This window comes from Peromyscus eremicus, chromosome X (assembly GCF_949786415.1).
Source record: "Peromyscus eremicus chromosome X, PerEre_H2_v1, whole genome shotgun sequence".
Taxonomy (NCBI): domain Eukaryota; kingdom Metazoa; phylum Chordata; class Mammalia; order Rodentia; family Cricetidae; genus Peromyscus; species Peromyscus eremicus.
Genome location: NC_081439.1, coordinates 132,865,567 through 132,877,863, shown reverse-complemented (window position 1 = coordinate 132,877,863; position 12,297 = coordinate 132,865,567). Strand labels below are relative to the sequence as shown.

General features: G+C 38.6%; 1 protein-coding gene across 3 annotated transcripts in view; it reads left to right on the top strand.

Annotated features, from left to right (window-relative positions):
• Window positions 1-11,956, top strand: part of Gab3 (GRB2 associated binding protein 3) — a 97,162-nt gene extending 85,206 nt beyond the window's left edge. For 2 of the 3 annotated variants that reach the window (XM_059251245.1, XM_059251243.1), the window contains exons 9-11: window positions 7,040-7,156; window positions 8,568-8,684; window positions 11,630-11,956. In XM_059251245.1, the coding sequence (XP_059107228.1) occupies window positions 7,040-7,156; window positions 8,568-8,681 (231 nt within the window). In that variant the 3' untranslated portion in view covers window positions 8,682-8,684; window positions 11,630-11,956. Of the gene's footprint in view, window positions 1-7,039; window positions 7,157-8,567; window positions 8,685-11,624 lie in introns of all 3 variants that reach the window. The other variant, XM_059251244.1, reaches the window with a different exon arrangement.
• The last annotated feature ends 341 nt before the right edge of the window (window positions 11,957-12,297 follow it).

Below are 12,297 nucleotides of genomic sequence, written 5' to 3'. Positions count from 1 at the left end.
ATGGAGGCACTGATATCTGAGGATTTTGTTTGATGTCCTAAGTTTTTTTTCATTTTCAGTTATATTTCAATTTGGGTTTTCTTTAGTGATTCTATTTCTTTATTTAATTCTACTTTTGTGTCTTGAGTTGTTTTTATTATTCCATTCAACTGATTGTGTTTTCATGGTCCTAATTAAGGCATTGTGAACATCTACTTTAAGGTCCTTGAACATATTCACAATTGATATTTTGAAGTTCTTCTCTAGTGCTTGTACTAAATTGCTTTTCTTAGGGCCTATTGCAATAGAGTTATTGGCTTCTGGAGGAGGTGTATTGTTTTGGTTGTTGTTTGTGTTTTTGCACTGGGATCTAGGCACCGGGAGTTATGATGTTTTAAGTGTTTCTTGGCATAGATATCTGGTCTTATCTTTGTTGGATAGGTGTTCCATTCTTTGGTTGCTGTTACCCACTCTGGATTCTAGTCAAATATGATGGTTGTGGGGGTCCCTGGTACAAAGTGTTTTTTTCAGGTTGGTGGTGACACAAAGGAATGGAGATGGGTTGAATGCCATCCTAGTGTGGTCACTGGGGGTCCCTAGTAGAAAGTGTTTCTGTAGGCAACACAAAGGAATGGAGATGTGCTAGAAGGAAAGGCTGAAGTGCATCCCTTTCTTGTTGGGCTTCTATGAAGACAGATGCGTAAGCTACTGCTGTGTCTCCTATAAGACTTTTAAGTTTTTAAATCATACAGTGAAATTTCTTTCTTGGTTTGCAGTTCTCTTAGTTTGGGTATATGGAGATAGATGAATTTAGATAGATAGATGATAGATAGATAGATAGATAGATAGATAGATAGATAGATAGATAGATAGATAGAAATGAATTGTGTGAACTTTACCATAATCAGGATACTGAACACAGCCATCAACCCCAAATACTCACTCATTCTGTCTCTTTATACTCTTTATACCATACTGCCACTCCTAACTCCTGGTAGCAACTGATCTATTCTTCATAAGTATCATTTTAGCTTGTCAAGAATGTTACATAGAGAGAATCATATAATACTTTTGAGTCTGGCCTAATTTACTCAGACTATTATCTGAAATTCATCCAAATTGATACATTTGTCACTACTTTCTGTTTTATTGCTGAGTAGCATTCCCTTGTATGGGTGTTCCACATTTTGTTTACCCACTTACCCACTGAGGGACACTTGGACTATCTGGGGACAAGTAGAATAGTTATAAACATTTTGTAGTATTTAATAAACAATTTACTATAGTTATATACATAGCAGAAAATTTAATTTTAACCATTTTTAGGTATATGATTAACAATGTACACATACATCACCACTGTTCATTTCTAGGCTATTTTTATCATCTCAAGCACAAACTCTGCCCGTTAAACACTTATTCCCACTTCTGTTCTATTTTATATCTTTATATTCTAGGTCCCTTATAAAAGTGAGACTAGAGCTATTAAAATGGCTCAACAGGTAAAGATACTGGCATGACAACTATTATGATCTGAGTTCACTTCCATTATGGAGACAGCCAACTCCCACAAATTTTTAGGTATATGATTAACAATGTTACATACATTTTGTCCTCTGGCCTCTGCATGTATGCTATGGCATGTGTGTGAACACACAAATAAATAAATAGATGTCTAAAAAGCAGAATCATACAATATTAATTCTTTTGTATCTGTCTTTCATTTAGCATAGTGTTTTTTAAATATATATATACATAGTATGTGAATAATATTTAATAAGAGCATACTATATTTTATTTGTCCACTTATTTGTTGATGGACATGTGTGTTGTTGGCACTTTTGGGCTGTTGTGAATAATGATGCTGTAAACATCAGATTTGATATATTTGAGCACCTGCTTTCTCAAATCTTTTGAGTATTTGTCTGCAAGTGGAATTGTTGAACCATATACATACATTTTATGTTGACATTTTAAGGAAACACCAAACTTGTCTTCCACAATGGCTGTGCCATTTTACATTCCTACCAGCAAAACACAAGGATTCCAAATTTCTCCACATCTTAACATTTTTTATTCTCCCTATTTTTGTAATAGTTACCCTAATCAATATAAAGTGGAATGTCATTGTGGTTTTCATTTGTCTTTTCCAAATGAATAGTGACATTAAATATCTTTAATGTGTTTGTTTACCATTTTGTTATCTTCTTTGGAAAAATTACTATAATATGTTGTCTATTTTTAATTAGGTTGTTTTCGTTATTGAGTTTCAAGTGTTTATTCTATGTTATGAACATTAACCCTTATCAGATGCATAATTTATAGATGTTTTCCCAATTCTCTGAGTTGTCCTTTACTCTATCTTTTCCCTAAACTTTGGGATCTTCTACAGGCTTTTATGTAGATAGAATTTTTCTTTTCTTAAGGGTAGTGTTCTGAATTGGCTATGATTTTGGCCCTCAAAGGACCCTGTCAGTGTCTAGATACAAAGCTAGAGTCAAAAGAGATGGCACAATTGGTTTCTAGTGGGAAGAACTAAAAAGTGATGCTACAGGGCTTAAAGAGATGTCTCAGTGGTTAAGAGCACTTGTTCTTACAGGGAACCTCAGTTCAGCTCCCAGCAACCATGTTGTAGCTCAAAACCATCTGAAACTCCAGTTCTAGGAAATTTGGTGCCCTCTTCTGACCTCTGTGGTCACCCAGCATGCATATATCACATATATAAATGTAGAAAAAACACTCATACAAATAACAATAAATAAAAATTAAAAGAAATGCTGTTATATATTCTACATCCCCTAAGGGGAAAAAAAACAAAACTGTCCAGCTTAAAATGTAAAGACACTATTATTCAGGTGTGCATAACTAAACTTTAGGTCAGTGCTTCTCAACCTTCCTAATGCTGCAACCCTTTAATATAATTCTTCATGTTGTGGTAACCCCCAACAATAAAATTATTTTGTCGCTACTTCATAACTGTAATTTTGGAAACAATAGCTGTCTTAGAGTCCAAGAATGTCTACTGGTCTCATTATTATCCTGTTGTAGTGATATATGGATCCCACACTCCTCACCTATAGAACCCTTCTCCTCAATATACACATTATTTCATCAAATGTATATTTAACTTTGTAAAATACTTTATAAAATATGTTTGTATCTTTATAAGACACTTTCTAAAGCATACTTTATAAGATATTGACATAGTGACTGCAGCATTTTCCCTCCTGCTAGTAAAGTATGAGAGCATCAGTGTTTCTACATTCTTGTCTACATGCTTTGAATTATCAATTTTTTAAAAATTTAGACATTCTAATAGGTGTGCAGTGATATCTCAGTGTGGCTTTAATATGTATTTTTGCAAAAAAAAATTAGCAGCCATTATTTATACAAAACATTGTTTCATTATGACATTTTCATCCTTAATCACCTTTCTCCTCCCATATAAAATTCATCTAGCTATAGTCACCTTCAAGTGTCACTTACAGTGTTGTTGATAATCAATTTCTACCATGCACCTAGGGACAGTTGCAATTCTCTACTTCTCAAGGGTACTTTACTTTTTCTGTACACTGAGGTAGGACAAGCACAGGGACAGTTACATGGTGAAGTCTTTCCAACTCACACTAAAAAATGATTTGTTTATATTTAAGATTCTCTGGCATCCTATCAGTGGTTAGTAAAAATAAATCTATTCAGTTTTCCCATTTCCTTGGAAAGGAACATAAGTCAAAGGTCACTTTCAGCCTTATTGCTCTGGGTAAGACATCAAACGTCATGTTGGTAAAGTTGAACATGAACACTCTTATCTCATTCCCAATTTTAGAGGAAAACCTTCAGTATTTTTTCCACATTTAGTGTATTGCTGGCTGTGTGTTTGTTCACTGAAAGACATTCAGATAGATAAATATCACATGTTTTCTGTCATAAATATCACATGTTTTCTGTCATATGTGCAATATAAAGGAAAACAAAAGCAAAAAATAAAAATGGGACAATACTAGGCATTATTATATACTAAGGATATATATATAATGTGTATATATATATATATATAAAATGTATTATATGGGTTTTTTGTTTTGTTTTTCAGGACAGGGTTTTTCTGTGTAGCCTTGGCTATCCTGGAACTTTCTCTGTAGACCAGGCCGGCCCCAAACTCACTGAGATCTACCTGCCTCTGCCTCCCGAGTGCTAAGATTAAAGGAGTATTACACCGCTCAGCTATATGTATTAGTTATTAAAGATAGGCATCTTATACCTGAAAATTACATAAGGAGAGATGGAAAAAAAGAGGACAGATGAAAAAGATCTGCGTTAGGCAGCTGTCCACCATATTCAGGGTCTTGGGCCTTTAAACTGCACAGCTCCTTCAGTGTCTTACCAGGCCCAGGGCAATTATACTTCCCTGCCTTGTTCCCCAGCAAGGAAGGCTCTGCAATATGAGCCACCCACCATGCCAGATCTGCCAGCTCATCCATCCAAGCTATAGTGTGAGTGGAAAGAAAGCTAGTTTCTAAATATTATGTTGAGAAAAATGTTATTAATGTGTATTGACTGTACAAAGGAGTTTTATTATGACATTTCTACATATGCATATAATATACTTTGATCATATTCACTCTTCTATTACTCTTTGTTGTCTGCTCTTTCCTCTGTCTTTTGACACAATACTAAAAACAAGGTGAGCAAACAGATATGAGAACAATTCCCAGCAATTTCTCTGCCCTCTCTTTTCCAGGTCTGGTTGACACCCAGACTTTTATGACTGGTTCTGGAAGTTGGAAGATGATATTTATCTAGGCTATTTCAGCAGCCCAAGAGGTCCTAGATCCTGATATTAAGTATTGCCGATGAAAACTAGCCAGTAAGATCCCCTTCAGTAAACTCCAGAGCTTACAAATCTCACTCACATATGCAAAGCTTTGTGTTAACCCTTTTAAAAAAGATGTGTGTGTGTGTGTCTGTCTCTCTCTCTCTCTCTCTCTCTCTCTCTCTCTCTCTCTCTCTCTCTCTCTCTCTCTGTGTGTGTGTGTGTGTGTGTGTGTGTGTGTGTGTGTGTGTGTGTGTATCTGTTTGGGGAGGGGTATGTGCTTATGATTGTAGGTCTTCTTAGAGACCAAAGGTATCAGATACATAATTTGATTTTTCTCTCTGGAAGAGCAGTATATGCTTTTAACTCTTAAGCTATTTCTCCAGCACCATATGTTAGTCTTCTGACCATTTGCTTTTATTGTTGTTTGTTTGCTTTATTTTTTTTGGTGTTGTTGTTTTGTTTTAAGACAAGGTCTCACCAGGTAGCTCTGACTAGTCTGGAACAGTCTATATAGACCAGGCTGGCCTCAAATTCACAGAGATTCACCTGTCTTTGCCTCCCTAGTGCTGGAATTAAAGATGTGTGCTTCCATTCTTTTCTTTGATCATTAATTTTTAAATATGAGTGACAACCAGTAATTTCACCTAACATTTTGGGAAAGCTATGGCATGAAAGACAGGGGTCTAAACAGATGGGAGGAAATAAAAATTGTGCTATGTTGCTGGTTTTTTTTTTTACTCTTTACTCTTTTGGGCTTTTTGGGGGGCAGCACTAGCCAGCTCCCAAGTAAATCACACATTAAAAAATTCTTTTTTTATGAATGTCTGGCCTTAGCTTGGTTTGTTTTTTTTCTAGCCAGTTTTTCTTTTCTTTTTTTTTTTTCATTTTTCTTTATTAAGAAAGTTTCTACTCACTCCACATACATCCACAAGCCCTCACCTCCCTCCTCCCATCCCCCAGCCCTCTTTCCCAAGCCACCCCGAAACCCCACATCCCCCAAATCGAGGTCTCCCATGGGGAGTCAGCAGAACCCGGCACACTGAGCCTAGGCAGGTCCAAGCCCCTTCCCACTGCACCAAGGCTGTGCAAGGTGTCACACCACAGGCACCGGGTTCCAGAAGCCTGTCCATGCACCAGGGATAGATCCCAATCCCCCTGCCTGGGTGCCCCACCCCACCCCGAACAGTTTGAGCCAAACAACCAGCTTCCGTATCCAGAGGGCCTAGTCCAGTCCCATGGGGGCTCCACAGCCACCAGTCCACAGTTCATGGGCTTCCACTAGTGTTAGCCAGTTTTTCTTAACTCAAATTGTCTCATCTATCTTTTGCCTCTGGGCTTTTATCTTTCTCTATTCTATATACCTTTCTTTACTTCTTACTCAGTGTCTGGTTGTGTGGCTGGGTGGCTGGACCCTGGCATCCTCTCTCCTTCTCTCACTCTTGCCCTTCAATCCCCCATCCTTTCCTCCCAGATTTCTCCTTCTATTTATTCTCTCTGCCTGCCAGCCCTGCCTACCCTTTCTCCTGCCTTGCTATTGGCAGCTCAGCTCTTTTTAGACCATCAGGTGTTTTAGACAGGCAAAGTAACACAGCTTCACAGAGTTAAACAAATGCAACATAAAAGAACTCAACACATCTTTGCATCATTAAACAATTGTTTCACAGCATAAACAAATGTCATACATCTTCACCTAATATTCTAAAACAGTGCTAGAAGGAGAAACCTTTTTAAAGTTGTATTATTACCAATACTCAGTGAGATGAGCTATTAAAATAATAAGCCAGTAATATCTATTATGTTAATTATGAACATTAACAGATTAGAAGTTCCTGCCAGGAGGATATGAATTTAGATCCCCAGAATCCACATTAAAAATCTGGACATGGCAACAAGTGCCCCTCACCCCTTACTGTACTATATATGAAATGCCAACTTGTTTGTGTGTTTATTTGAAGACAGGATTTCTCTGTGTAACAGCACTGGCTGTCCTGGAACTCACTCTGTAGACCAGGCTGGCCTTGAACTCACAGAGATCCACCTGCCTCTGCCTCCTGAATGCTGGGATTAAAGGCATGCACCACCATTGCCCAGCTGAAATGTCAAATCTTACTCAAATGTGCAGGCCTCAGATCACCCTCTTATGATCTGGCAGCAGCTGCTTGGATGAAGCCCAAACTAGCTTTCTTTCCCAAATGCACCCTAGATGTTCATTATTGATCTCAGTCTTATGATGTTGGTTCTTAGGAAGAATACAGAACAGTCAGTTCTGTGAGTAGTAGTGCTCTTACTTGGAGAAAGAAATTCAGCCTGGATTATTTGGCCCTGGACTTCAATTCAGCATCACCAGCCCCTGTGCAGCAGGTAGGAAGAATTCCCAGGTGATTTCACTTTTGCTTAGATTTTTCTTTTTTTAATTAAATATTTTCATTTATTTTACATACCAACCACAGTTTCTCCTACCTCCTCTCTTCCCATTCCCTCCCCCTATCTCCCATCATCCCCCCCCACATACACTCCTCCTCCGTTAAGAAAGGGGCAAGCCTTCCATGAGAGTCAACAAAACATGGCATACTAAGTTGAGGCAGGACCGAGCTTCTCCCACTGCATCAAGGCTGAGTGAGGCATCCCAGTATGGGGAATAGGTTCCAAAATGCCAGCTCATGTGCTAAGCACAGGTCCTGATGGCACTGCTAGAGATTTTTCTAATGATAAAAACATGTGTATTCTCCTAGATCTTAGAAGTGCAAACACATATAATCAAAATGCTAAAATTAACCTTAATCCTGACGCCTAGAAAGCATGAAATCCCAGTATGTTTCCTTTAGGGTATTTTCTCTGGGTGCCTGTGTATAGATACGTGTAAGTTTCATGCTCTTAAAATTTGGGGTCCTAAAAGTTATAGAAAAAAATCCCTAGGCAGAGCTTAGGGTCAGGCACACACAGGCTCTTGAGGCATGGGAAGGGTTTGTTTAGGGAACAAGTACTAGCCTAGTCTCTCTAGTTTTTAAGGAATGGTAAAAGGAGCTCTAAGTTAAAGTGGATCTCAGTGAATTACCTTGAATGTAGTTTCTATTCCATTGGGTAATATTCTCCTCTATACAGTAGGGATCAGAAATAATGCTACATCAAGGACTGTGAGGATTTAGTGATTAATAAGTGATATTAGCTATTAAGTGATATTACTGACTTGACAGCCTCATGATGATGGTATGTGAACAAGGGATGGCCATGATCTACACTAAGAATGTATTGTTTGGTGGGTAAAAAGCAGCCCATTGAACAGAATGTATAGAATGATTCTATTTATGTGTCTCTTTACATTCCCAAACACTGCTCCGGCGTTGAAGAAAAGCCAATGAGATGAGTGAGAGAAACAAATACAGAAGGCACATTTATCAGTTTGAGTAAGCTATCCCACTCAAAGCAGACAATTTCAGGTGCTTACAGCAACAAAGGAACATTTAGCTACTGCTCCTGAAAAAGACTATTGTAGGCCAGAGCCTTTGTGTTACAGACAGTCTTCAATCCAGGGCTCTTGGCAGAGCATAAAAAGAGAGACAACTGAATTCCAGAATGTTTCTACTTAGTGCAGGATACATCACTTCCACTTGCATCCTATTGATCTAAGCAAATCAAATAACTAAAGAGATGCTTGCAAACATAATACACATATAGTATCAAGTTTCTATAGGAAGAAGAGGTAGCAAATGTAATCTGCCAAAGAACATTTAAATTAAGATGAAATTAAAACCTTTTTGTTCTCCCCCTTCAGAAACTTCTTTCAGAAGAGCAGAGAGTAGACTATGTCCAAGTGGATGAGCAGAAGACACAAGCTCTCCAGAGCACCAAGCAGGAGTGGACCGATGAGAGGCAATCCAAAGTGTGAGAGGTGTGGGCTTGGGCAAAGTGTGCAACAGGGAAGCTTGGGAATATGTTTGCAGTTTTTCCAATAAAAAATACACCAGTGGTCAGTGTAGGGCAAAACCAAGAGTAAATGTGTGGTTTAGGGAGTCTTAGCAAAAACCTTTAGAAAAGAGGGTATGCATTGAGTTCAGGGAGTCCAGTTCCCAATGCCAGAGCCTGTGGCAGAGGTTCAGTTTTCCAACCTCAGGGATGTTTGCCACTGATTCCACAGTCAGAGAGAAAGAGAATGCTAGAGCCACAGATGGAGATGAAAAAAAAATGTCATTCATTCAGGCAGAGTAGAAACAACAACAACAACAACGACAAATGATTACAAAAATGTTTTTCCAAATACCCTGTTAAAGTTTTGTCAAATGAAGTATTTGGAGCAAAAGTTGGAACCAGTATTGATACCAACAGGATGACGTCATTTGCCTTCAGTATCTGAAATTCTGTCCTATCCCCTACATTTAGATCATAATAATAAACTATCCTAGCAAAGGAGACTTGGAGATGGTCTTGTCACAACCCCTGAAGACATAGTTGAGGAGATCAAGTCTAGCAATGGTGGCAGGTGCATCTAAAGTCTTTACACCAAAGATTTCATCAGGTCAGTCATTTCTAGTCCCAAGACAGTACAATCGCAGCAATGGGTAGTGGATCTGTCTAGACATTAGGGAATGGCAAAAGTTAAAGTGTAACTCCTCAGTAAAGGCTCCATGATGAGCATATTAGATGACACTAGAAGCACTGAAGACATGCCTTCAATTTGCTATTCTGTTGCTGTTACCCTTTGCACAGCATGCTTTTGTATGTATCACCTCCTATTTTCTAAAAGACTTCAGAAGAAAGACATAGCAGAGCCTATTGCTCTCACTTTCAAGAAAAGAAAACCAAGAAGCAGAAGAGTAAACTTATTGCCCAAGATCACATACAGAATTGGGACACAATGTCAGGCTTACAGTTGCCCAGACTGCTAATTGCAGTGTTATTCTTCTGCCTTTTATTACCACTGAGAAGTCTGATGAACTCCAACAACTGAGTCAGCTTGGTGACCTGTAGGAAATACCTGCAGACATAAGATGAGCTATCACCTCACCTTTTCATGGTGATCTGCACAGGTGTTTTTGGTATTTGAAAGGGAAACATTTCCAGTGAGGGGCTCTGTGTGATGCTACAGTACCTCCTGGTGGCCAGTCTGAAATCTGTTCTTGATCACAGGCTCCTATGCAATCCACATTTTTCTTTGCTTTGTGAACTGATGGATGCTGGCAGAGAACTTTTTTAGCACCTCAGGGAAGGCATTGTTCCCGGATTCTCTATGAAGGACTAAAGCTTTTAAGTGATAGAAATGACCAGAAAAAAATATTTATTCACTTATTTTACATCCCGACTGCAGTTTCAAATTTAACAAACAGTTCTAATCTCTAGTTTCCTGGCTATTTTTCTCCTCTACTTGAGAAATAGCTAGGTCCTGAGACTGAAAATTCGCCTGTTTTCTTTATGGTTCTGGAGGATGAGGAACCCAAAACAAAGGTCTCAGTTGGGAATGGAGTGTTAGTTAATTTCCTTTCTGATCTTTCAGAGCACCTACAGATAAAACTAAATTGGCAAATTAACAGATCCAGCTCTGCCGCTTCAACCTGGCTATTGTTTCTTATATATGAAGATGGATCAAATAGGTAGCCAGCTCTATGAGGGTCAGTGTAGCCAGAGAAGTTGTAGGCTTTGTCATCAGGTATCAACATTTCACACTGCCTCAAATGAAAATAAATGACAAAATATTTTTTTCATATCATACAAGAAATCACTTTGATTTTCAAAACAGAATGTTGTGGATATGTCTTTTTTTTTCAATGTGGAAAATAGGGAAATTGTCAAGTACTTTAAACAAGTTCAAGGACCTTGGTACACTTGGACCTCATATCCAGCCCCAAACCACAACACACAGGCCAGAGCCTTCGAGGGGTTTCCTCCTTTTCCTTGTTTTTTTTTGGGGGGGGGAGGAGGGGGGGTTTGAGACAGGGTTTCTCTGTGTAGCTTTGCGCCTTTTCCTGGATCTCGCTCTGTAGACCAGGCTGGCCTCGAACTCACAAAGATCCACCTGCCTCTGCCTCCCGAGTGCTGGGATTAAAGGCGTGCGCCACCACCGCCCAGCTCTCCTTTTCCTTGTAACTGATAAACAATCACAGAAATCCCAAGCAGGAATCCAGGGCTCCAGACTGTCAATGCCTATAGACAGGAGCAGAGCTTCCTCAGGTATGAGATACTTATGTTTGGATCCTTAATTACCTGGAAAAAGCTAGTGCAGAAAATTATAACCCCCAAGTTCAAGGGCCACACAGGATGAAGATAGAAGTTACAGCTGAAGTTGCCAGCAGGGAATGTCACTCAATATACAAATTTATCTTGTCTACAAAACATTTCTAAGAATGTATTTTCAGTACTAGTGTATAAGTAATACAACCTTTTTAGATATATTAAAAACAAGAGTGCCCTAAATATGCACTCTTTTACAAGGTAAAATATGACATAATTTTCAGAATGTATACAGTTATGCCCTGCTTTGATAAAACTGCTGAAGGATAGCTGCATAAGAGCACAGTGGAACAAAGTACAAGGAATTTGTAAGCTGGAAACAGCAGATGCTCCTAAGAAAGCTACCACTGAGACAAACTGATGACACCTAAATCTTGTTTTTTTAGTGGAGACAGCATATATATAAGAAAAGGGCTGTGTTTCTAACCCAGGACCTGTTATTTCCTATAGGAATGATAGCAGAAGCCATTTTGAGTCAAATGCATATGACTTAGCTATACACTTAGCAGTGGACACCTTCTTGAGAACTCTAGGAACCAATTTAATAGGACAGTGCTGTTATTAATTTCAGTCTGTTTTCTGTAGCTCCTTTCAATTTTATTCCCAGTACAGGACGGGGAACAGGAGGCCTTCAGCCTGCAAGTTGGGAAAGCTGCAAACCCAGGACCAGTGAGGAGTTAAGCTTTTCTTAGGAAAGAAGGAGGCCTGAGGTACACACAGCCCGCCTATAATGGCACAAAATAACCTAACTGTAGTTGCTTCACTATAGAGCTGGAATCAGTTGAATCATCATGAAGAAGCCCCACAAACATTCCTCTTCTTAATGATCTCCTTAGTACCCCCTGTTCATATCATCATCTCTGTACCCACAATAACACTGATTTCTCAATTTTATTTCACTTTTACTATTTCATTTCTGGCATTAATAAAAATTTTATAAGGAGGAATTGTGACTGTTTTTTCTTATTAATTTTAATTGAAGGCACTAGATGTAAATAAGGAACATGTTTGGAAAGCTGGATATTTGAGTAAAGCCTTCATTATAGTGTTCAAGTATGACAAAATTAATCGTACTCAGGTGCAACGATGCACTCATGTTACTTGAGTGCAAATAATTGAGTAGATGACTGTCACAAACAATGCTTCTACTCAGCCAAATCTTGACATCTCTTTTTCTTCATCAAAAACTAAATTCACAGCTGTGAAGAGGGCTCAATAGGTAAAACTGCTTGTTTTGCAAGTGTGTGGAACTGAGTTGTAATCCTCAGAACATATGTAAA